Source organism: Paramisgurnus dabryanus, chromosome 22 (assembly GCF_030506205.2).
Source record: "Paramisgurnus dabryanus chromosome 22, PD_genome_1.1, whole genome shotgun sequence".
NCBI classification, from domain to species: Eukaryota; Metazoa; Chordata; class Actinopteri; order Cypriniformes; family Cobitidae; genus Paramisgurnus; species Paramisgurnus dabryanus.
Window position 1 is genome coordinate 23,341,245 of NC_133358.1, and position 27,254 is coordinate 23,368,498.

At 35.9% G+C, this 27,254-nt stretch overlaps 2 protein-coding genes across 5 annotated transcripts in view; both read left to right on the forward strand.

Moving 5' to 3' along the window:
• Positions 1–16,377, forward strand: part of map3k15 (mitogen-activated protein kinase kinase kinase 15) — a 35,104-nt gene extending 18,727 nt beyond the window's left edge. For all 4 annotated transcript variants that reach the window (XM_065258371.2, XM_065258370.2, XM_065258372.2 and 1 more), the window contains 10 exons: positions 537–720; positions 2,904–3,081; positions 4,338–4,512; positions 4,596–4,781; positions 4,965–5,070; positions 5,670–5,901; positions 8,339–8,451; positions 9,944–10,062; positions 10,181–10,257; positions 15,213–16,377. In XM_065258371.2, coding sequence (XP_065114443.1) covers positions 537–720; positions 2,904–3,081; positions 4,338–4,512; positions 4,596–4,781; positions 4,965–5,070; positions 5,670–5,901; positions 8,339–8,451; positions 9,944–10,062; positions 10,181–10,257; positions 15,213–15,309 — 1,467 coding nt within the window. In that variant the 3' untranslated portion in view covers positions 15,310–16,377. The remainder of the gene's footprint in view (positions 1–536; positions 721–2,903; positions 3,082–4,337; positions 4,513–4,595; positions 4,782–4,964; positions 5,071–5,669; positions 5,902–8,338; positions 8,452–9,943; positions 10,063–10,180; positions 10,258–15,212) is intronic.
• A 7,578-nt stretch (positions 16,378–23,955) lies between these two features.
• Positions 23,956–27,028, forward strand: ccl20b (chemokine (C-C motif) ligand 20b). The gene is made up of 4 exons (XM_065258406.2): positions 23,956–24,139; positions 24,628–24,730; positions 26,579–26,656; positions 26,756–27,028. Exons 1-4 carry the CDS (start codon positions 24,070–24,072, stop codon positions 26,799–26,801), a joined length of 297 nt encoding a protein of 98 aa, XP_065114478.1. The 5' UTR covers positions 23,956–24,069; the 3' UTR covers positions 26,802–27,028.
• The last annotated feature ends 226 nt before the right edge of the window (positions 27,029–27,254 follow it).

A 27,254-nucleotide genomic window follows, 5' to 3' on the forward strand; every position in this document is an offset into this window, starting at 1 on the left:
CAAAAAATAGTTTCAATATTTTTCCTATTTAACACTTGACTCTTCTGTAGTTACATCGTGTACTAAGACTGACGGACAATTAAAAGTTGCAATTTCCTAGGCTGATATGGTTAGGAACTATACTCTTATTCTGGCATAATAATCAAGGATTTTGCTGCCTTAACATGGCTGCAGGAGGCGCATTGATATTACGCAGTGCTCGAAAATAGTCCCCATTGAAAGTTACCAAGGGGACTATTTTCAGGTGCTGCGTAAAATCACTACGCCTGCTGCAGCCATGTTAAGGCAGCAAAGTCCTTGATTATTACACCAGAATGAGAGTATAGTTCATAGCCATATCAGCCTAGAAAATCGCAACTTTTTATTTTCAGTCGGTCTTAGTACACGATGTAACTACAGAAGAGTCAACTTTAAAACAGGAAAAATATCGAAACTCTTTGGTTATTTTGTAGCGCAATGCTAATGGTCTATTCAGATTCAATGGATTATGCTAAGCTATGCTAACTCTCCACTCATTTGTCCTCTCTTTGTACCAGGTGGGCATGTTTAAAATTCACCCCGAGATCCCGGAGTCTCTTTCGGGTGAGGCAAAATCTTTCATCCTCTCCTGCTTCGAGCCGGACCCCAATAAACGCGCGATGGCCGGAGACCTGCTCAAGGACCAGTTTTTGCGTCAAAACATCAAAGGCAAAAAGAACAAGATCGCATTCAAACCCTCAGGTAACATTTGTGACCGAGTCTAACGTGCTTTCCACAGCTGTGATAATATTGACCTGACGTGACCCTTCTGCTCATATCCATGGTGCGCATGGCAGTTTGGGTCTTGTGAATGCACACAGAGCGTTTTCACTCTGGCAAACACACAAGAGCTGCCAAAACCCCCCATAGCACAACATTCCTGCATCTCGCCGCTGTCTGGATTACTCGCAACAGGTCCAAACTGCTCTCAGCCGGTCGCCAAGATAGGACTTATACAACCAATGTTAGGAACATCAGGTGGTGAAGCAGAGGAGGGGCATGAGAAGAGTCAACAGCTAGCATGAGAAAAATCGGAAAAGGACAGCTTCACCTAACCACAGTTTAAATGTTGACTAAGTTGACTAAGTTTCTTGTTTAGTGTTCTCGAATCATTTTCTCCCGTCTGATCGCAAGAATGTTGTATTGCGACATAGCTGTGTGTCAAAAATATTGTTTTAACTTTGTACTTGTCAAAATTCCTTAATTTTTGCCCCGTTTTTTTTGCATGCTCAGATACTAACAATTCCACGTTTCCTTTTCCCTTCACGTCATCCCATTGGCTCATTTTGGATTGGATTCTCTGTTACAGTGTGGCAAGGTTTGTGTCACAAAGTTCGTCTCCTCGTGTATTTGGTGATTGTGATTTGGTCCATTTGTGTCTTTCATCTTTCCTCATACTCTGCATTTTCGATTTTTCATTTCCCAGTGAAAGCAGCAAGCAATTTTGCGTTTAAAAGACATCCAGTAGCCGTCCAAACATAGTCGAGATGTCTATCTTAAAACAAGGCAATGTTGGGGCTGTCAGTGAAAATTGAATAGACATCTAGCGGTGGGATTATCTAAAGCCAGGACTAGGCCTCAGTTTAATTAGGAAATATAACTAGATTTAATAAACATGCCTTACTAAAAACATTACTTGTGTGCATTTTGAGGCCAAACAAAGGGCACTGGTTTATTTTAAGATATGTCAATGCAAGTTGTTTTCAGTTTGGACAGCTCTTACATTTATTTTATTGTACTAGTCTAATCCCCTTCCGGTAAACCACCCCAATACCATAGACCTTTAACCATAAATAAAAGAAATAAATGAAACACCTTGTAATCACTGTTAACTTTACCTACACCACCGGTCAAGCGTTTTAAAATAGAGAAATGTTAACAATGTCAACAAAATGTTAAAATTTCATAGACAACACTATTTCTGTGCCAAACAGATTTATTTTAAAGTTAATAGAAAACTAAAATTTTATTCAAAAAATATTTTTAAAATAAATTACTTATTTTAAATAAATTACATAAAAAAGGAAATGTAACCAAAATATTCAGTCTACACTGCAAAAAATAATTTTCAAGAAAAAAAAATTCTTAGTATTTTTGTCTTGTTTTCAGTAAAAATATCAAAAAAAATTTTTATAACAAATTTAATCGATTTTGTGCATAAAACAAGCAAAAACATCTGCCAATGAGGTAAGCAAAAAAATCTTAAACATTTTCCTTAAACACTAAATTCATAAAAATTCTAGAAAAATTATCTTACTCCTTTGGCAGATTTTTTTGCTTGTTTTATGCACAAAATCACTTAAATTTGATATTTTTGGTTTCAAAACTTGACTTATTTTTTTGGGTCGTTTTGCTCATCAAGAAAAAGCATCTTAATTTAAGACTTTTTAGATATTTTTACTGAAAACAAGACAAAAATACTAAGATTTTTTTTCTTGAAAATCATTTTTTACAGTGCAAAAAAATATTTTTTTTTAATTCTTTTTTTAATATTTAATTTAATATTTTTCAATAACAGAAATTAATCTGTTTGGCACAGGTATATTTTTGTCTATAATTGCAATTTATAATTATATAAATACAGTTATATATAGTTTATTTAGATTTTATAATTTATTTATAAATTAAAAAAGTATTTAACCATACACCTTTAGATTAAACGATTTTTAAGATAATTGTTAACATTTCAGTCAAGTGTTTCAAAACTTTTGACAGGAGTGTACATGCTAAAATATCATACAGTACACCTCACAAGTTTATTTTGGAAAAAGCGACCAGATTCAGGTTTATTTTGGCTAGAAGTGGGTTACACATAGCCGGGTCTAAAATGACAGCTATTGCTTGTTTGGATGTGACCATGCGTGTTTGTGTTTTACTCTGTTCAGACTACATCCGCAGTGTTTCACTGCCAGTGCAGCTGCAAACCGAGGCCACGGGGAGCAGCAGCAGTGAACCCGGCTCCGTGTCTCCAGACTGCGACTCCAAGCAAGACATTTTCTTCGATAAGAAGAAACGGTCAAGCTCTGAAAACCTCATCAAACCAACCAGCTCAACCTTTCTGAGGTAAGCTTAACAAACGATGCAACTTCAGTTTCAATATGATAGAGTTCTCATAAATCCGATCTTTCGGTAGCTATAAAGTTTCCACATGATTGCTCTCAAACCAGTCTAGACAAGCTTGAGTCCCACATTGGTCCCATCTGCATTGATGGTCGTAGTCCCTGGCACGTGCGCTACTAAGTGTGTAATTGTGCGATTGTTGAATCGGAGTCTGGAATGTTAATGACGTGACCGTGTTTACGAAGACGAGCGTCCGCCGTCTGTACGGCACTCAGCCCACCTGTAAATCAACTCTCCGGGTATGAAGCTCTCCAGGGTCCGTCCTGCCGGCTGCTCGACTCCTTGGAAACGCTGTTTAATTAATACAGAGGAATGAAAGGACAGGTGCGCTGTGCAGGTGTATGTACGTGTGCGTAATGAGATAATGTCTTTTACAGCAGGTACTCTCTGACTGCTAATAAAATAATCCCACGAACACTTCACCGACCACTTCTTTCCTTCGTTTTAACACACACACACACACACACACACACCTGTCAAGGCTGAGAGAGCCTGTACATTCATAAACATCCACCTGTGTTTCTGTATAAATTATCTGGGCCTGTGATGTAAGATAAATGCATTAGGTTTGTTTCTCATTACTTAACGCATTAACATCAAATATTTAACAATATATAACTTTCATTTATTTAACAATTAACACAATTAAAATCATTAACCATAGCTGGGGGATTACAATTTGTCATTTAAATTTACATTTATGCATTTGGCAGACACTTGTATGAGCCACTTAAAGTACATTACAAGGTATACGTATAGGTATATTTTTATCAGTTCAGTATGTGTGTTTGCTTGGGTTCAAACACATGACCTTTTCGCTGCTAATGCAATGCTTTACCACTGAGCTATACAGGAGCACAAGTAAAATACTTTGTTTTAACTCTTTCCCTGCCATTGATGGAGATTTCTGCCTCTTTATGCTTTCACTGTTGTACAGAATAAATATAGCATCTCCACATCCAAAAGCAAGTAAATACAAATATTTTTGTCATTGTGAATCATATGTGCACAAAACCAGTCATAGGGGTCAATTTTCTATGTATAGGACAAAAGATGCTCAAATGTTTGTGAAAATTATCCACAATGATAGCACTGGCTGGCAACTTAACAAAGAGTTAATTCAATAAATTCAATGGCAAAACTGCATTTAGATTCATAGCTTTATGTTGAATCTGTCTGTGATGTTTATGTTGTCTCAGTGTTCCAGATGAGAGTCCTACAACAGAAGATCGCAGTTCTCCGGCCTCTTCTGAAAACAGCGACTCTGGACTCTTTCTCCTCAAGAAAGACAGTGAAAGACGAGCCATTCTTTATAAAGTCCTCAATGAGGACCAAGATAAAGTCACATCCAACCTAATGGAAAACCACATCCAGGTGTGTGTGACAAACTTGGTGTTAATGTTAACACAATATAGTGTAAAGTGAATTTAACATGGAGGCTTTTGTTTGTATTTTAGGGCCAGGAAGAGCTGAAGTTGTCAGTAGATCACATCAAACAGATTATCTGCATCCTGCGGGACTTCATACGATGCCCGGAGCGACGCGTCATGGCGACCACAATCTCAAAACTCAAACTGGACCTGGACTTCGACAGCACCTCCATCAATCAGATCCAGCTGGTTTTGTTTGGCTTTCAAGATTCTGTGAGTCAACAGTTTAACTTCTCTGTGTTTATTTTTCATACTATTGCTAGAAAACCGCAGTTCCTCTTACGGTGTGGTGCTAAGGATCTAATAATTATATTGCAGCTCTCTGTCTCCCCCTTGTGTTTAGTTTTTAGATGACAACATTAAAATTCTCATCTGTCATCACTGTTTGTATCTTAGGTAAATAAAGTGTTGAGAAATCATCACATTAAACCACACTGGATGTTTGCCATGGACAACATCATCAGACGGGCTGTGCAGGCTGCTGTCACGATCTTAATTCCAGGTCTGTGCCAACAAGGAAACAGAAACAAAGGGATCTAGACTTTGTTAAACAACAACAATTTTTGTGTGCTCTAATATAAAATATAAATATATTTAATGCAATGTTTAATTAATACAAACACTTTAATTAGCTATTAATTTATGTCAGTTGGCTACATCGCAAGATGGCACTTGTAGCGTCTGGGAGTTTAAGTGCAGACAAGTTTTGCTACAAGGAGATGGTAAAGCCCGGGTTTCAATGCACGTAACAATAAAAGAGAAAAACATGGGAAAATACATAGACTGTGACATTACATTCATCATTATACAAATAAACGTAACTAATAAACTGTGTCACGATTGTCGTCACGTCACAAATTCATATCGCTTCATCTCGCCTTGCATTCGTTTTAACATCAGGTTATTTCCTAACTTTGCTGGAATGATGTTTACCTTTTTTGTTTGTGCTTGTCAATTTCTATTGATATCTTTTATCCATCTCTGTATTTGACATACTTACAATTAAACAGGAAGTATTTATGCATACACCCGCTACACTGGAAATTCAAAATGGCACCCATGTGCAACTAGCCAATTTGTTTCTCCTTGCCTATGCTTTAGAGCTACAGACGCATTTTGGTCCAGCGTCCGAAAGCGAGGGTGCAGATAAAGACGCAGATGAAGTCGACGTAGAAGACGACAGTGATTTTGCTAACGTGGCACGTGCGACGCAGGAAGATCAAGCACTCACCTCTGGGGTCAGCACCCTCAGCTCGGTCGTATCCCAAGAGGTTCAGCGGCCACAGCACCCAATGGGAGCCCAGCTCGGACGCCTCAAACAAGAAACGAGCAGGTACATATGATTCTTATGATCTTATACACTCTACATTTTAAGCAATTAAAGGAAGTATTCACCAAAAAATGGAAATTGACATTTTAATGCCATATTAAAGGTCAGCGGATCCTCTTATGACATGGAACTGGTGTGCCGCCATTTTTTATCTAGATGTGTCAACAATGACACGCAATCTAAAAAGCACTAAATATAAAAGAGTAAAGTCATATACACATAGGATGACATTAAAGGGATAGTTTACCCAAAAATGAAAATTATGTCATTCCCTCAGACTGTAAACAATGCCCGGGAGCACAAAAAGCAACAACAACAAAAAAAAAACAGCTGGGGCCACCAGATAACACGTCAGCCGCGTTGTACATCATCAGTGTTCCCATGGGTCTTTGAAATCCTTGAAAGTTTGTGAATCTGGGTGGAAAAATTCAAGGCCCTGGGAAGTTTTTGAAAATATACATACATAGATACAGGTCATTGAAAGTTTTCTGGAAAAAAAATACCTGTGTAGTATAGGATAATATCATAAAAATTCTAGACTTTTTAAGCACACGTGCTGAACTGTTCTCTTTAAATGCTTATATCTTCGGTATGCGAATGTTTATTCATACCAAAATGTTTTTTTTGTATAGTTGTGTTTGACACATGAAAACGTCTCGGGTTACGTATGTAACTGTTGTTCCCTGAGAAGGGAACGAGACGCTGCGTCTCGCTTGCCATACTTCCTGCGTCCCTGTAACACCGTCTTTGGCAATATTTCAGATAGCGATATAGTTCCAGGCTCCCGCGTCACCCTGTCTTGTCGTTAAGCCTCACCATTGGTTAAATTTGATATACACATTGACGCACTTACCCTTGGAGGCGTCCCCAAAGTGTCACCGCAGTGACACAGCGCGAGTTCCCTCAAAAAAGAAACTGTAACAATGTATCTTTAAAGGTAACACGATGTAACCTTGTTGTCACCTGAAATGTGTCCCCACATTTAGTCCTTGAATTTGAGGGTATTGGACCTGGAAAGTCCTTGAAAGGTCCTTAAATTTGAAGTTAACTAAGGTGTGGGAACCCTGATCATCTGCGTCACTGCATTTGGGTATACTTTTGAGGTACCCATATCCACTTTTAAGGTACAAAGTACTGGGTGCCGCCCCAGTGACAACTTTTGTACCATTTTTTTCTGATAGTGTATATTTACTTTATTTTACCAGTCCGTCTGGCACCAACAAATCAAAACAAGTAAAAACCACAGAGTTCACAACAGTTCCTGTCCCTGATGTTTTTATTTCTGTGAAGTGCTTTGCTGCCACATGTTTGGCTGCATGAATATTTAGATAAGTGCACAAAGAGGTAGCTCTTTGAGTCTACAATGATGTTTCAACAAGATGTAAGGATAAAACAAAAGATGTAACCACACGTTTATTTTTGTTTTGATGGTGTGATATGTGGAAAAATGTACGTGATGCTGCTGTTAGAGCATTGCGTTCGCAACGCAAAAATTCATAGGATCGAACCCAGGAACCCACATACTGATAAAATCAGTGTATACCCTTTAATGCACTGCAAGTCACTTTGAATAAGTGCTTTTGCTCTGCAAAATAAATAACTGTGAGTGTAAATGTACCAGATTCAATTGTATGTATTTAATGGTACATTTTCCACCAAGAAATTTTTTTTAGGCAGGTTGTATTTATTTTGAACTTGAATAGATTTCTTTGTGCATGTCCTTATTTAGTAGGGGTTATTATTGATGATGCTTTAAATCATTTTAAAGGTGCATTGTGTAACTTTCAGAAGGATCTTTTGACAGAAATGCAATATAATATACATAACTATATTGTCAGTGGTGTATAAAGACCTTACATAATCAATTGTATTGAGCTGTTTTTATCTAAATACACCGCAGGTCGCATTACATGGAAGTCACGTCATGTTTCTACAGTAACCCTAAATGGACAAACTGTTTTATTGAGTGCTTTTTGTCACTACATTGTCTCAGACGATGACGTGTTTGTCCTGTGGCAGCTATGGTAGCTTCCCTATGCGTTTAGAAAGGGAAGGGTGAGCTGTGGACTGAGCCGTTCATTGCAATTCCCAATCACACCACTAGACGCCGCTAAAAATCTACACACAAAACCTTTAAGGGAGACGTGCATGTCAGCACAGCACCATTCTAAAAAAATCTTGTTTTTATGCCTATACGCACACCGGCGCGGAGAGGTGCTACCCAGCTACGACTCAGGAAGTTTCTAAAATCACAAAGTTTAGTATAAAATAACATCATATTTGTCCCAAATCATTAACGATAAATAGACGCTATCTGACAAAGCTCACGCTGTTTAATGTGCACTTTCGGTGTACGATTCCTCCGAATTGTCCTAGACTCGACGCTGAGCTGCGCGTCCAGTGTGCGACCCCCTTTACAGTGTTATGTTGCCCCCTGCAGGCTGCTTGAAGAACTGATCCAGAAAGAGAGAGAGTATCAGCAGGTTCTGAGACAAACTCTCCAACAGCGGGCGCATGACATCGAGCTTACCAGGATCAGACATCAGCCCACAGGTCAGTTGTATTAAATGAAAAAAGAACACTCAAATACATGCTATATTTAAAAAACTAAGTGAGCTGACTTGTATTAAGTGAGGAGTTCAAATGCAAAACCCAGTGAGCATTTTGTTTTTAATCAAACTCTTATGTTTAGATTCAGTAATTTCACTTTAATGGCAATTAAAAGGTTATTAGTCAGTAACTGAAATGTCTTATTTTCTTGTCATTTTCATTTTAGTCATTTCATTGGTGCTTAAAGGAATAGTCTACTCATTTTCAATATTAAAATATGTTATTACCTTAACTAAGAAGAGTTGATACATCCCTCTATCATCTTAGTGCGTGCACGTAAGCGCTGGGGCGCACTGCGAGACGAGTAGTTATACGAGCAAGTTTGGTGGTACAAAATAAAACGTAGCGCTTTTCTAAGCGGATTTAAAAGAGGAACTATATTGTATGGCGGAACAGCACTTTTGGGAGTACTTCAACTCGCCTGAAAAATCCACTCATCTTCTCCCTCTCATAATGGGAGAGGGAGGGTGTTACTGCGCCGAGTCGAAGTACTCCCAAAAGTGCTGTTCCGCCATACAATATAGTTCCTCTTTTAAATCCGCTTAGAAAAGCGCTACGTTTTATTTTGTACCACCAAACTTGCTCGTATAACTACTCGTCTTAAATAGGAAAAACGTTGATGTGTTTGGTCACTTCTAACTTTATCTCTGAGTGGTACCATTGAATGAATGGGGCTAAGCTAAATGCTATCGAAGTGTCGCAGTGCGCCCCAGCGCTTACGTGCACGCACTAAGATGATAGAGGGATGTATCAACTCTTCTTAGTTAAGGTAATAACATATTTTAATATTGAAAATGAGTAGACTATTCCTTTAACAAATTTTGCTGCAAAACCCTCTAAGTGCATGCAAGCTTTTTTGTTTAAAATCTCCACTTCTTTGGACAAGACATAGCAAAATCACCAAATATGCGACCAGAAACATTGAAAATAATGTAAAAATGAAGGAGCTGAAGCACACATGCGCTGTGATACATGTGGTTGTATTCAGGTAAAAGTACTCTCATAGGACCCAAGTTGAATGTGATCAAAGTGGTTTAATGGGTTCTGCCAAAAAAAGCAATATTTCTAAGTATTCTAGGGGCCGGGATTAAGCAGAGTTGAAGCGAAGGTATTTGATGAACGTATAATATGTGCCAAGTGCATTTGCGCAATATCATTATACATATTTTAATGGAGGTGGTGTTATGCAGCTTTTGCATCTGAGTTCTTCCAGTTTCAATTAGATATATTTAATTATACAATTTTGCTACACCGTGTTTACTCTATGACGGAAACATGTGATGCTGCTTCAGAATTTTGTTAAAACAAGCTGGACCTTGGGAACAGCCTTTGCGTCGCCACATGCTTTTATAATGCTGCTGTGTAGGTAGACAGCTCCAACGGTTGTGAAAAATGAGTTTTAACCCAATGTTTATCTTGTCATTTGAACATCCAGTTCTCGTGCCAGAGACGACCGCTCCTTCCATATTTCAGATTGTCACACAACCTGAGCCTGACAAGCAGCTCACCGATTGGCTAAAGGAACAGGGTGCTGACTCAGAGACTGTAGACAAGGTGAAACACATCATCTTTTCACAACATGTCATTCTCACATCATGCAAATTAACTAATTTCTTTGTATAATAAAAACTGGAGATTCATGCCAAGTTTTCGTGGTTTTTATCCCTGTTAGTTTGTTTTGGAAGACTACACACTTAACGACGTTCTTTGTGATATTACCAAGGAAGACCTTCGCTGCCTCAGGCTCAGGTGAGGGTTTAATGAGATCTTTAACAGTATCCTCTTTTTTCGCGTTTAGTAAACCTTTGCAAAACTTCCTTATCACACTGTATGAAAATCTTACAAATATCAGAAAATATTTTTTAGGAATGGAAAATATATATAAAAAAGGGGGGTTTTACACGATTGCATAATTTAAAACCATGCAGCTTTTTTAAAGAGCCATGCATGCCTTTAAGCAGTTTTCATGCAGAAGCCAAAAGATATTAATAATTTTGACCGAAAGTATTTTGACACTTTGACGGTCACATGACGGATTCATAGTCACATGATACCAATTGGCATTCCTTTCAGTTTTTTTTTACACATTTGTAACCTCTGTAAAGCAGGAGGACAAGTTTTGCCATTAACTGTGAAAGAATCAAGTTTGTGAATTGTGTATATTGAAAAGACTTAATAGTAATAATAGAGGATCAATTATGATAAATTATTACAATAAATCTACTATTTATTTCTTATCTGGGTATTGCGTATTTAAATCATATTCAGTCGTTAATATTTGTTGCGGTGTATAAAGTCATTTCCCATACTTAAAGGGACACTCCACTTTTGTAACTACAGTGTAACTACAGAGGAGTCAAGTTTTAAATAGGAAAAATATAGAAACTTTTTGGTTATTTTTTAGTGCGATGCTAATGGTCTAATCAGATTCAATGGATTGTGCTAAGCTATGCTAAAAGTGGTACCGCCAGTCCAGGAGATCGGCTAAATGGATTCAAAAACGGTAAAAATCAAAAGTTTAGCTCTAGGGGAGCTGAGAAATGAGCATATTTTCAAAAAAAAACTGGAGTGTCCCTTCAAAGCGATAATTCACTTAAAAATAAAAATTCTGTAATCAAAAATTCTCATCCTCATGTTGTTTTAAACCTGTATGAATTAATTTTTTCTGATTAACACAAAAGTAGATATTTTGATAAATGATGCACATAGCTGACTGACTTCCATAGTAGGAAAAACTATTTCTGTGGAATTCAATGGGTACCTTCAACTGTGTGCTTACCGCCATTAACTAAAATATCCTCTTTATCATTTATCACAACAATACTTTCATAATATTTGTTTTCCTACTAAGGAAGCCAATGGCAGCTGTATGCGTACCATTTATCAAAATATCTTCTTTCATCAAAATAAAAACACTCATACAGGTTATAAATAATTAAATCATTTGAATTTTGGGGTGAACTTTGCCTTTAAGCCACATCGTGAGCTCATATTTGAAAACCATAACTAAGTTTATGTTATCTATAGGGGACACTTCACACATCCACTAATATTGACCTATGGCTTTATTAGAAAAAAATGTTTTGTTAGCCGAATCCCCTTGACCTAAATTATTATTTACTTGAAGTACCCCCTGAAATATTTTATAAAAAAAAACATTTATGTTTTATCCATTTTTATCAGTAGTAATTTAGATCTGTTCATGTTGCATGAGTTATCAGTTTTCTGATATAGGCTAATGTAGTGTTGTGTTATGGTCACATGACATGCAGATTAAAAAATATATATCATATATTTTTTAGGAAGCGTTTTCAATTTTTCTGTTTCGATTTAATTATTTTAAGATTATTTATTAACACTTTATGATGTAATTATAAGTGATCTTTTTTTATCAACTTTTTTTCCTTTAGCTCAGCTGGTAGAGCATTGTGAACAGCAAGGGTTTATATTTTTTAACATGGGGGGGGGGTTTAAGTGTTGACTAAATATGTTTTTATTTTCAAAGACTTTTCAAAGATGTAAAAAAAAAATTTGGTGTCTCCACAATACATATGTGGAGTTTTAACTCAAAATATCATATAGATAGTGGTAGCACTTTATTTTACAGTACGTGTATTTACATTGTACATATATGGTAAATAAGTTGTACTTACCCGCAAATGTGTGGAACTTACTTTTAGGTATCTACATGGTAATTCATTGGTATCATTACTGTAATTACTCGTGGTACATACTTGGTAGTTATTATGTAACTTTAGATAAGTACTGGGTAATAACAGATACATACATAGTGTATGTATACTGTAACTAACCAGAAACACTACTGTACTTACAAATTGTATATACATGATAAGTGTGTGGTACCTGTAGGCCAGTGTAAGCTAATGACCGGCACATATGGTGTATGTATACTGTAACTAACAAGAAACACTACTGTACTTACAAATAAGTGTGTGGTAAGTTATACTTATACCATACTTATACCATACGTATATTATAACTAAGAACAAACATTACTGATATGCCATTTTGGTACTCAATATATTTGTCCTTTTAACCAACCATTAAATAACTGTATGCATTAACTACTGGTTACATTCAGTAGTATGTCCATGGTTACTTCATGGAAACAGGACTGTAAAATAAAGTGTTGCTTTTTACACAGTTATTACATAGGACCTACCACCTAAGATATAGCATCATATACATGTCACTGTGAGGCAAACCCAACTATTGACTATAATACGCATTAACTACTGGGTACATTCACTAGTACATCCATGGTACCTGCATGGATACAGGACTGTAAAATAAAGTGTTTCTTTTTAAACAGTTATTACATAGGACCTACCACCTAAGATATAGCATCATATACATGTCACTGTGAGGCAAACCCAACCATTGACTATAATACGCATTAACTACTGGGTACATTCACTAGTACATCCATGGTACCTGCATGGAAACAGGACTGTAAAATAAAGTGTTGCTTTTTAAACAGTTATTACATAGGGCCTACCACCTTAGATATAGCATCATATACATGTCACTGTGAGGCAAACCCAACTATTGACTATAATACGCATTAACTACTGGGTACATTCACTAGTACATCCATGGTACCTGCATGGATACAGGACTGTAAAATAAAGTGTTGCTTTTTACACAGTTATTACATAGGACCTACCACCTTAGATATAGCATCATATACATGTCACTGTGAGGCAAACCCAACTATTGACTATAATACACATTAACTACTGGGTACATTCACTAGTACATCCATGGTACCTGCATGGATACAGGACTGTAAAATAAAGTGTTGCTTTTTACACAGTTATTACATAGGACCTACCACCTTAGATATAGCATCATATACATGTCACTGTGAGGCAAACCCAACTATTGACTATAATACGCATTAACTACTGGGTACATTCACTAGTACATCCATGGTACCTGCATGGATACAGGACTGTAAAATAAAGTGTTGCTTTTTACACAGTTATTACATAGGACCTACCACCTAAGATATAGCATCATATACATGTCACTGTGAGGCAAACCCAACCATTGACTATAATACGCATTAACTACTGGGTACATTCACTAGTACATCCATGGTACCTGCATGGATACAGGACTGTAAAATAAAGTGTTGCTTTTTACACAGTTATTACATAGGACCTACCACCTAAGATATAGCATCATATACATGTCACTGTGAGGCAAACCCAACCATTGACTATAATACGCATTAACTACTGGGTACATTCACTAGTACATCCATGGTACCTGCATGGATACAGGACTGTAAAATAAAGTGTTGCTTTTTACACAGTTATTACATAGGACCTACCACCTTAGATATAGCATCATATACATGTCACTGTGAGGCAAACCCAACTATTGACTATCATATGCATTAACTACTGGGTACATTCACTACTACACACTTATTGTGTATATACAATTTTTAAGTACAGAAGTGTTTGATATTAGTTATCATATATGTACACTATAAATATCTGTCATTTACCCTAACTTGCCTGTAAATACTAAATACTTATATTGTACATTTATTTGTAAGTACAGTAATGTTCCCGTTAGTTACAGTATACCTACACTATAAGTATGTATCTGTTTTTACCCAGTACTTATCTAGATTTACATAATAACTACCAAGTATGCACCACTGGTAAGTACAGTAATGATACCAATTAATTACCATGTAGATACCTAAAAGTAAGTACCACACATTTGTCGGTAAGTACAACTTATTTACCATAAATGTACAAGGTAAGTACACGTACTGTAAAATAAAGTGCTACCGATAAGGTATAGTATGTTAAAATTGCCACTTTGTAGGTGTGAGCAAATATTTGCCATTTTTGGGTGTGTCCTTTAAAATGCAAATAAGTATTTTCCCCTTCTGACATTACAAGGGGAGCAAAATTTCAATGACCTATTTTTTCACATGCTTGCAGAGGACGCTTTACCAAAACTAAGTTACTGGGTTGATCTTTTTCACATTTTCTACTAGGTTGATAGACGCACTGGGGACCCAATTATAGCATTTAAACATGGAAAAAGTCAGATTTACAGGATATGTCCCCTTTAAGTCAATGTATACAGTTAATATTGGGCAGATTGTAATTGCAAGTTTTGATTACCTCCCCCATCCACCCCAAAACTTCCCCTGTTTAGCAGCTCAAAGGTTTGATCCCCAGGAAACATGCATACTATAAAAACTTAGGATAAAAGACACAAAAGCATATTTACATAAGTTTCCGATACCACTTTCAAAGGAAAACACCATTTTATGTTTTTACCTCAACTAAACAAATTAATTCATACCTATCTTTTTTCAATGCGTGCACTTTTAATCTTTGTACAGTGCCTCGTGAATATGTTTGCATTTAGCCTAGCCCCATTCATTCCTATGGCTCCAAACAGGGATGTATTTAGAAGCCACCAAACACTTCCATGTTTTCCCTATTTAAAGACTGTTACATGAGTAGTAGATATGTATTCATATTAAAATATTGAAAAATTGTGGTGTTTTCCTTTAATATTTTATGTGATGCTGTGAAATTAGTTTTGTGGCTTCGATGCCTAAAACGACTAGTGTACCCTGACACTGCATACTTATTCACAATCAGTGTCTAACATGTTATAATTTTGTGTCTATATCTGCACAACAGGGGTGGTGTGCTGTGCCGCATCTGGAGAGCCATTCAAAGACATCGCAACAGAGGACTGAAAAAACTTAAGAATGATGAGGGACATTCGGAAGGATGAAAGTATCCGAGATACTTACGGATACCCGAGCCAACATAAAACACACGGCCCTGTGACGAGAGGCTTAATATAAACGCCTGTAATGGTTTAAACCTTTACAATTCTGACGCACTCTGCCTAATTCTCTCATCTGTTGCTTTTGTGTCATTTTCAGTATGCCGTTTCAGATTTCCATCTCATTTCCATTTAACCACGTTTGAAAAACCTACAAGGATGTCAACAGCTCGATCCAGGAAAAGGCTTTACCGTACTTTCCCTCATAACTGACATAGAGCGATTTGGGAATAGGCCGCGCAGAACCGACCTGACTTATTGTCAGGACAAACTGTTTTAAATGATGGAGAATATGGAAATATGTTTTAAATGATTTATGTGACACTTCTGAAGAAGTCAGCACAGACCTCTTGGACCAGAGCCGTGGAGATTGTTTTAGATACGCCTTTTGAGGGGTTTGCTTTCGAGTACCACAATATCCGTGAATCTGCAAATTTGCTACTTACAGAAGTGGCTGCTTAACAGTAGTTTAACCGTCGCATACCAGTCACAGATCTTTGCAAGACCAGTCTTGAAGAAGACAAATAGCTGTGGTTTATACACCATAACTTATGTTCCTCAAACGTGTGTCATCCTCTTAAAAATGAAAGGGTTTATATTGTTTTTTGAAATTGGTATAATCGATACCGGCCCCAGGGGTATGAACTGAAGATCGATAATAGACCAAAGACTCGTGCCTAACCCACTTCTGCAGATTTACTTAATTCTTGTGTGTGATTTTTTTTGTGATGTTGTTTTTAAATGTCAAGAAATGTTTTTTTTTTTTTTTTTAAGAAAGATTGTACTCAGAGCACCAATGTTTCGTCAAAGCTATTTAAGTTATTTCTATAATTTGTATTGATGTCAGTGTGAAAGTGATGTTGACGATGATAGATATTTCTTATCTCTGATTTACTTGGAAAAAAACGATTTCATGAACAGGATATTCAGGCTGTGTCTAAAAAATGAAATGCCAACTCGATTCAATCAACTGCAAAACTTTTAGGGTGAATAAAGTTCAGACTTGCAACATCATGTTCACCTGATCTGATCTTAATAGATGAGAACCTGCCAATTTGCTTATCCATGAACTGTCTCACATGACAGACAAGTATTTTGACGCCATTCAGGTGTTTAAAATAGTTTGAGCTGTGAAACATTTCGCTGTCAAAACGGAAATATACATTTTTTAGGATCAGACTACAACAAATATGTCATTAAGTCAAGATCTACAGTAAAAATGCGGTAACATTTCATCTTAATGCACCTAGTTATGCAAGCATTTGGAAAGTTTTTTTCCTTTAAAGGTTTAGGATAGTTTGCGTGTTTAGGATGCATTGATTGATTAAGAGTCACACAAAACACGTTTTTCATAGAGTTTCTCAATATTTTGCAACTTCTTAATGGAAACTATCATGTTTTGGAAAACTGAATACATCTGAACAGTACATAACTGGTCTTTATTTAGGGCACGCTTACATTATCCTAACCAAACTGGTTTGTTTGACTAGTGTAATCGCTCTACGCTGTCCTACAAAGCCAAACCGTGGTAACTACGCATTTGGTCAAAATTGAGTTAAAGGAGTAGTCCACTTTATAGATGTGGCCGATTGACTTACCATAGTATTTTTTTTCCTACTATGAAAAGTCAATGGACCCCATCTTTAAAGTGGAATACTCATTTAAGAGTTTAAATGGGCTTTGTGAGATCTGTTGTGTCTTGTGACAAAGTCTCCTGGTTCAATTTTGTCCCATTTCAGAGAAAAACGTGTGTGCCAAAATTGCAGTAACACGTTTGACTGGCTGGTGTAAAAAACTTTAAGGGCATTTTTCTCAGTTTCGGTGTTTGCGTACTTACTTCACTTAGTTTTTGTAGGGCAGTATACTGTGCCCGGGTGCAGTTTGGGCAATCGCGCCCAGACCGGCTTGCAGAGGTGGGCTTGAGCGCGGCGCACTATCAGTGTGATCCTGTGTGTGATTCTAAAAGAGAGACCCCAGCAAACACAGAACGTTAGTTTTTGGTTCTCATAACGTTATTTTTTAAGGTTTGTCTTTGGTTAGCCAGGAAAGTTTTTACAGAAATAAAACGTTATTTTCAGGTTAGTTTAACGTTTTTCTAGCGTTATTCTAACGTTAGAATAATGTTAGGGGAATGTTTTTTAGGTTTGCCGTTCCCTTAAAGGAATAGTCTACTCATTTTCAATATTAAACTATGTTATTACCTTAACTAAGAATTGTTGATACATCCCTCTATCATCTTAGTGCCTGCACGTAAGCGCTGGAGTGCGCTGCGACACTTCAATAGCATTTAGCTTAGCCCCATTCATTCAATGGTATCAAACAGAGATAAAGTTAGAAGTGACCAAACACATCAACGTTTTTCCTATTTAAGACGAGTAGTTATACGAGCAAGTTTAGTGGTACAAAATAAAACGTAGCGCTTTTCTAAGTGGATTTAAAAGAGGAACTATATTTTATGGTGAAACAGCACTTTTGGGAGTACTTCGACTCTCCTGAAAAGTCCACTCCCCTTCTCCCTCTCATAATGGGAGAGGGAGAGTGTTACTGCGCCGAGTCGAAGTACTCCCATAAGTGCTATTACGCCATACAATATAGTTCCTCTTTTTAATCCGCTTTGAAACGCGCTACGTTTTATTTTGTGCCACCAAACTTGCTCGTATAACTACTTGTAAAAACGTTGATGTGTTTGGTCACTTCTAACTTTATCTCTGTTTGATACCATTGAATGAATGGGGCTAAGCTAAATGCTATCGAAGTGTCGCAGCGCGCTCCAGCCCTTACGTGCACGCACACAGATGATAGAGGGATGTATCAACTCTTCTTAGTTAAGGTAATAACATATTTTAATATTGAAAATGAGTAGACTATTCCTTTAACGTTAAACTAACCTAAAAATAACTTCCCCTAACGTTATTCTAACGTAAATGTAACTTTAGAAAACGTTAAACTAACCTAAAAATAGAATAACGTTAGAAAAACGTTAAACTAACCTAAAAGTAGAATAACGTGAGAAAAACGTTAAAATAGCCTAAAAATAACATTCTCATAACGTTAGAATAACGTTAGGGGAACGTTAAACTAACCTTAAAAACTTTCCTAGCTAACCAAAACCAAACCTTATTTAAAAATAACGTTATGGGAACCAAAAAAATGTTTGGGGAATGTTTTTAGAACCAAAAACTAACGTTAGGAATACGTTTTGGGAACCAAAAATTGTTAGCTGGGACGTCATCTGCGTGACAGATACTAAGCAAAATGATAGGCATGTGAGAAGGCACTGCGCACCATCTCATTAGTGACTTGGAATAAAAAAACACAAACTTAACATTAAAGGTGCAGTGTATAGATTTTAGCGTCATCTAGTGGTGAGTATGCAAAATTGCAACCAATGGCTTGGTCCACTGCTCACCCCTCGCTTTTGAAACACATAGAGAAGCTACAGAAGCCGCCACCAGACAAACATGTCATCTTCTGAGACAACTTGGTAAAAAAATTGTCCGTTAAAGGCTTCTGTAGAAAAATGCACAAAATGGCGACTTCCATGTAAGGGGACCCTCAGTGTATGTAGATAAAAAGGTCTCATTCTAAGGTAATAAACACATACTGGTTCATTATAAGGTCTTTATGCACCAATGATAATATAGTTTTGTATATTATTTTGCATTTCTGTCAAGAGATCCTTCTAAAAATTACACACTGCACCTTTACGATGCGTTCCAGTGCTAAAAAGTGCTTTACTTCCTGTTTTCTTCAAAACAATCGATCCTAACGACGAAACCGTGACCAGGCTCAGATCGGTCAATTGTGTGTGCATGCGTGCTTCTATAGAAGTAGGGAGGGGGATCATTCGCGCTCCAGCAAGGTTTAGTTGGTTATGATATGAGTGCAAGTGATGAGGTCTTAAGATAAAGAGATAAGATAAAGAGTCATTAACTCACGGATGCCAGGGATAATACGTGTTAGCCAATACACATCATAAAGCCTTATTCAGGAACTACAATGAGGATACGATTGTCATTAATATGTACAGTGGAAATGACGTGTTTACAGACACATGACGATCAGATACACGCCAATAATGGTTTTATTATTGTCATCGAGTCAAAAATGCAGAAAGCATGAATTTATGCCGTCTCACCCAGGGCAAAACTTTTAAAATACACATAACAGAAGGCGGCCTATAAACGCAACACTTTTGTTTTTGCCCCTATTTTTCAAGACTTTTTCCTTGTACACAAAAGGCCTATTTCTATCTGTATGTATCAGAAGTGTGGCATATCAAGATGCTGATTAGACGGCGTGATTATTGCATGATGTGTGCGCCTTAGATTAGCCACAATAAAACTCGTGCAGTTTTATCACATCAGGACAATGCCACAGATGCCGCAGTTTTAAGGGAGCGTGTTTTCACTGTACAGGGCAGATGACGACAGCATGGATGATGACGTCGTGTGGGTAAGCGGTATCCTGATGTCAACGTTGTGGATCGAATGGGCCATGGTGGTGGTGCGGGTTATGGTATGGGCAGGTGTATATGGACAACGAACACAGGTGCATTTTATTGAGTGCATTTTGAATTCACAGAGATACCATGAAGAAAATCTGAGACCTAATGTTGTGCCATTCATCCACGACCATCACCATCAACAAAGTTACAAATAAAGTATAACGGTAGTATTAAGACACAGAAAAAGAATCAAATGAATAATAACATTTCGTCTTCTTTCTATAAATTTAATATAATCAATATTTAAAAGGTACAGAAGTGATTTTCCAAATAAGCACAGATCCATATAAAAACAAACGCTCGAACTGATTTTGCCAGGTGAGAGATGTCCTCAGGGAATATTGTGTTGACCCAAGGACAACATTTTTCTAAATAAAACCTAAACCCCAACCATAACCAAACCCTAAAATCAGAGGGACATGATAAGTGAAAAACAATGGTCTAGAAACAGCTAATCTTAAGCTTAAACTTAAATTGTAAACTTATATTTCTGAAATCTGATTGGTTGATTGAAATGTTGTCCCAGGGTCAACATAATGTTAAATAGCACTAAAAGTGATTTACTGGCTTGAAATCATATGAACCATTTTTAGTGCCATATGTAGCACCTGTATAGAACCATAAGTTGTGCTATAGTGGTGTTATATCACAATATATGATTCTTCATAGGTGCTTTATAGCACTGAAAATATTTTTTCTATGATTATGAGCTTTTAGTGCCATTAAGCACCACTTTTTATAGTGTACATACTGGCACACACATCTGATTTCTTTCTGAACTGTTGGCGATCACTTTAAGACATAACTGACTGTTTTTATGAGAATACTTGCCAAGACTGATATTTAGAGATTTTTGTGTATGTGTCATGTCAATAGAGATTCTGTGCTTGCGTGCTTTTTGATAGCACGTCTCTGTGCGTGCGCTTATGTGTTTATTTTGTGTGTGTGTGTGTGTAAACTGTTTAAACTGGCTTGAATGTTAACATTTGCAAGGTTTAGAAACACATGCAAATGATAAACTTTCTATATTAATAGTTATTTATTTCTGAGTAATGTGGATTTGAGCGATTTTTATTAAAGAGATTATTAATTAAGGTGTGATGTCTTCTGTTTTTCCACAAACATATTTTGAAGAGTTCTGACTGGGTGGGCCAACATTAAGTCTGACTTGGCAAGTGCCATCCTGGCCCTATCTTGCCACTGATGCACATAGAAGAGCCTATGAAAGTATTAAAAAAATGCAAACATACCAGAGTTAACCAAAAATCATCTACAGTACAGATTGTACTATCAGTAAACAAGTATCTAAGGGATGTAAAAGTATCTCTGGTATTTTTGCAGTTGTTATGGATGTGATTCTGTGGAATTCAAGGTATTTCTACCTGGCCTGCAGATCTCAAAAAGTGTCTTTAGTTCCTGCTCTCTTAACCTAAAGTTTACTTTGTCAGATTCTTTCCGAATCGTTTGAGGTGTTATATTTCATTATAGGTTTAAAGTTACTTAAAAACACCCAGTCAGATATTGAATTCCCCCAACTTTGTATAAAACCTGATCTCATTTAATGCCAGGCTATACAAATGACTTTGGAATAGCTGTCTTAATCAAAAGTGGGCAAATTTTATAATTTTTTGTTCTCCTCTGAACTTTAATAGGCTACATAAAAAATGTCTCTGGTTATAATTGTAATAATTGTGTGGGTGGTCCTTAAACAAGATAAATTCACTTCCTACATTCTGAAAAATGCTGGGTTATTTCATTGGGTCAAAAAGGGACGAGCCCAGCAACTAAGTTGAAGTTAACCCAGAAAATGTTTACATTTGAACCAAAAATGGGTTAAAACAACGGTTAAATGACAACCCACCGGGCTGCTCTTCCCTTTTTGAGCCAAAGCTGGGATAAAAATAACCAAAACTGTATGTCAAAACTGCTCAAAATATTTTTTTTCTTTAATAATTTTTTGATGTCATTTTACATTTATTTAAAAATATAATAATTGTAAAATGATCTGAGAGCAGTTGTTTTTAAATTGTGCTATCATTCCCTTTGCAGATTTTTTTACTTGTTTTATGCACAAATTTCACAAAAAAATATTCTTTTTATTTTATTTATGGTTTTCAAACGTCACATGTAACAATAATTGCATGCTAACCCCAAACCCTATTAATGATTATTACTTAGCATATAAAAAAATTATACTTGCACTAACAGTGACACTATAAAAAATGTAAACCTATTTATTTATTTACTTCAGTTATGTTTTGTTTTTCTCATTTTTTTGAAAGCTGCTTAGAGTGTGGAATGCCGGGTAAAGGTCATTCAGGAAACATTCCCAGTGTTATATACTTTGTGCTATATTTAGTTCCTGACGGACTACACTAGTTTTAGCACACTGCTATTTTTAGAAAGAAATTCAAATTGCACTTTCTATTTTAAGCCTTGCATGGTCCAAAATTAGAGACCATGTGACATCATTTTTTTTCCAGAGCTTATAAAAACTATTTTAAACTATGCAGATTATTTTAAAGGTCAGATCTAAACACTGTAAAAAAATGCACATGACGTTAAACAACTTAATTATGCAAGTCAATTCAATGTTTTGACTTGTGATAAGTAGATATAACTTAGAAAAAACATTTTAAAAATTTTAACTTAATTTGTTAAGTTAAAGTAACAAAAACGTACAGTATGTTGGTATCTCATTTATTAGGTCAATTTTTATCATGCCATTCTCATTTTGTCATGACAATACTTTGCATTTACTATAAAAATTCATCCATAGTATTTAATTCATATGCCTTTTTCCAAAATTTTATTGTTAGTGCGTTAGGGTGCAAAATTAAGCATTAAGTGAAATCTAGCCACATAATGCTTTGAAATAATGAAAATATGCTGTGAAATTAGTTGATCAATATAAAAACTATTTGGAAAGTTTAGCAAGTGCAGCCAAGTACAATAGATGATTTATAAGGTTACAATGTACCTTGAGGGAGTGACTGACTCAGTACTATACAGCCAAATTGATGAGTATAAATGAGTCATATGGGGTCACTAGTTACCTTTAAGTAATAGAAACCGATTTTTATCAAAAGTTTTGAATTGCTATAGCAACTTTTAGAAACATTGTAATAAGTGTGGCCAGTTGTAAATACCAAAGTTATATTTTAAATATTGAATTTATTTTTACCTTTTCTATCGAAAATTTGTGTTGATATAATCATACAGATTGATTCACATATATCACATCCTTTATGTTGCCTGAAAATCTAATGTTCCTGTACATTCTCAGAAAAAAAGTTGTTATTCGGACGGTACCTTTTAAAAAGGTCCTATTATGTACCATTTGGGTACCTTTATGTACTGTTTAGGTACAAAAGTGTACTTTTTTATAAGTTACTTCCCCAGTGACAACTTTTGTACCTTCATGTAACTTTATTCTGAGAGTGTAGCTCAAAAGGTAATGGGTTGACCCCAGCTAAATGTATAAAATGTATAGCTGGAATGCATTGTAAGCCACTTTAGATAAAAGTGTCAGCCAAATGCATAAATATAAATGTGACTTTGAAATGCAGAACTAAGTTATAACATTTCTAAACTAAATAAAGACTTAGATAAATTGTGTATTATTTTGTACTACTGTAAAAAACTGTGCAAGGATGGATATAATGAACACAGTATACAATATATGTATTTTTCTTAGCTTTTTATTCAATTCCTTTTGCAGACCTGTTTAAAATTGTGTAGTTGAAATTGCTTTTTTAGGAAATAAAAGGGATTTGAGATTTTTTTTAAGAAATAAAATGTAAAAGTCATTAAACTTTTGTTTATATTAATGAAATCTCATACAGTATAAAAATATATAGAATTTACATATAAGAGTGCAGGTGTTCAGCATAACCTCAATTCAGACCAATGACCAGAGGAATGTGATGATGAAAGCAGGAAATAATTTACTGTTCACTACTTTCTCACACAAACACCTGTACTGTGTGTGACAGTGTCGCAGTCACCAACCTGCAGCTAAACTGAGGAATTTAAAGGGAGGGTGAAAATAACTTCTAACATGAGGGGGGGGGGCACCATGTGAAGAGTATAAATGAGAACACGCTTGTAAACTACTGCATTCAGGATTTTGAATCTGCTCTGATTGGATTTATTCACTTTTAACAGAACACTTCTCTCAAGCTCTTTTAAAGCCAACGATGATGACTGTCAAAATCTGCACATTGGGCTTCATCTTGTGTGGAGTCTTCATCATGGAAACAGAGGCAGGTGAGTGAAATACTAATGTGTTTAATTACATTTTTCTACTGAATGCATGAATTGTATGATATTATTAACACATGTTGAGAAAAAATGGCAGATTAATAGAGTGCATTCACTTTTTAAGTTTTTTTAAAAGACTAACTACATTACTCACCCAAGTGTTATGTTAACATATGCTTTGCTTGAGGGCAAAGTAGTAAAACAAAAGATGGCTGTCATTACCTCTTTGTTCGTGGGCCATTCCTATCTGAATATGAATCAGCAGCACCCTTCCTTGGAAGTCTAAACTATAGTAGTACCACCCTTATAATTCAAAATAAAAAATTAACACTAATGTCACTTCAATGGTTTGTTGCAAATCTGCACAAGTGTGCATCAGCACTCATGCAGACTGAAACTGATGTTATTGCTAAAACCTCATTCATCTGCATATTAAAGCTTTTGTAAATGATGCTAGTATTTATAAATCTTAACAATCCTTTCTCTACTTATAGCAAAGTGTTGTCTCACCTATAGCCAGCGAGAAATACCCTGTCGAAGACTGAAAGGCTACGATATCCAGGGTATCACTGGGAGATGTGACATGCCTGCAATTATGTATGTATTATTTTTATGCATACCATGCTTTTGCAATAATACCTTATGTGTCTTCGACACCTTTATATATACAGACGAGCCATGACATTATGACCACCTGCCTAATATTGAGTAGGCCCCCTTTTGCCTTTAAAGCAGCCCTGACCATTGTACATTTTTCCAGGAAAAATGGGCAAGTGTTAGAATCTGAATGACTTTGACAAAGGCTAAATTGTGATGGCTTGACGAGTTGGAGCATCTCCAAACCTACAGCTCTTGTGGGGTGTTCCCAATACGCAGTGGTCAGTACCAACTGTATCAAAAGTGGTCCAATGAAGAAAAAGCGGTAAACAAGCGACAGGGTCATAGGCGGCCAAGGCTTATTGATGCTCCTGGCGAAGTCTGGCTCGTGTGGTCCAATCCAACAGACAAGCTACTACAGCTGAAATTGCTAAAAAAGTGAATGTTGGTTCTGATAGAAAGGTCTAGTGGAGTCCATACCGCGACACGTCAGGGCTGTTTTGGTGGTATAAGGGGAACCTACACAATATAAGGCAGGGGGTCATAATGTTATGGCTGATCGATATATAATATAATATAATAATAATATTGGGGCTTGCAAGTTAGATTGTAAAAAGTGAAAGTTGGATCTACTAAAACAATTGCTTCAATTGGTCACACTTTAAAAAATTAAGTTTTTCCAACTTAGATTTTCTTACTTTAAATAAAAAATAAAATACAAAATACTTTAAATGGTAACACCTAAAATATTTAAGCTTTTCCAACTTTCCAGCTGTAAAGTGAGAAAATATAAGGCAGGGGGTCATAATGTTATGGCTGATCGATATATAATATCATATAATAATAATATTGGGGCTTGCAAGTTAGATTGTAAAAAGTGAAAGTTGGATCTACTAAAACAATTGCTTCAATTGGTCACACTTAAAAAATTAAGTTTTTCCAACTTAGATTTTCTTACTTTAAATAAAAAATAAAATACAAAATACTTTAAATGGTAACACCTAAAATATTTAAGCTTTTCCAACTTTCCAGCTGTAAAGTGAGAAAATGTAAGTAAAAAAAAAAATTTTTTGTAAAGTGAGAAAATGTAAGTTGAAAAAAATTCCTTTTTTAGGTGTTACCAATTGAAATTTATCCAACTTTCACTTTTTACAGTATAGGTGGATCCTGAGTGAAACATAGACAGAAAATGCTCGTTTTTTTTCAACCCAGTGTTGGGTCAAATGGGATTGATTATTGCTGGGTTGTTTTAACCAAAAAGGCTGGGTCATTTTAGCCCATTGTTTGGTCAAATATAAACATTTTCTGGGTTAATTTTACCCAACAGCTAAGTTTTTCCTTTTTAATCCAACACTTAAATTAAAACAAACTGGCATTTTTAGAGCAGCATTTCCCAACCGTGTTCCTGAAGTTCCATCAGTGCTCATTTTGGATGTTTCCCAAATCTGACTTCATAAGTTCCCATCTTCTAGTCTGGATTTAGGTGTGTTTGAATAGGGAGAGTCGTGTGTTGGAAATGTGCATGAAAAGTGTTGGGAAACACTGTTTTTAAGTGTACAGTATTTTATACAGTAAATTTTATTTCATTCAATCATGGGTTAGTGTTGGTCTAGACAGTAAAGAAAAAGCATGAGCATACAAAGAATAAGTGTGTTAAGGAAACTTGATATGCTAACTGTTTAGTTAAAATGTGACTACTGTGATTCAGCTTTACAATAGGATATGTTATAAGTTTTGTTATGACACATTACAGTGCTATTTGTGATTTAGTTCCCTGGTATTATAAAGATAAGGTTACTGATCATATTTTTTCTAGCTGAGAGGTTTAATAATTTTATGTCATTACAGCTTTCACAGACTGGGAGGAAAATTAATATGCGCAGACCCGGCAGAACATTGGACTCAAGAAAGAGTCAAATGCCTGAAGTAAGTGAAAGTAACTTATTAACCACTAACATGAAGAAATGTTGAAATACCACATTTTCTTTTTAACGTTATTGACTAAACAACTCCTCTTTCTTTTAGGTTGCGGGCAGCAGGAATGAAGACTGGCAAAACCTATTTGGTGTGAAAGTGCAAAAAGAGGCCAGAAGATGTTTTATGATATTATAAAGTCTTATATTTTTGTACTTTAGCCTAAAGAAAAATAATATTATATACCAGTTTTATTCGTACTTTCTTGTGCATTTCTGGGGGGGATATCGGAATATGTTACTTAACTTAAAAGATTAATTATCTCAAGCTTACCTCAATAATGATAAATATTGATAATAAATAAATGTGTTCTATGTTTTACAATGAATTGATTTTATAATCTAGATGTTTAGTATTCTGTAAGATGATTTTACAGGCCACGGTTTCTGTAAATTGAAGGTTGAGCTTATGTTCTTATGTAAAGTATGTTCTCTTTTGTGGAACGGCTTAGAGCTGCCCTCTACTGTTCATGCCAGCGGGACAAGCCAATTGTTTTTCCCCTTAGGATATAATTAAATATTTAATAAATTGCATAAATAATTTATAAAAT

Coding starts and splice junctions, on each gene's coding strand:
- ccl20b (XM_065258406.2), top strand. CDS start 24,070: ATGATGACTGTCAAAATCTGCACATTGGGCTTCATCTTGTGTGGAGTC. Junction 24,731..26,578: donor TGTGACATGCCTGCAATTAT/GTATGTATTATT, acceptor ATGTCATTACAG/CTTTCACAGACTGGGAGGAA. Junction 26,657..26,755: donor GAAAGAGTCAAATGCCTGAA/GTAAGTGAAAGT, acceptor TCTTTCTTTTAG/GTTGCGGGCAGCAGGAATGA.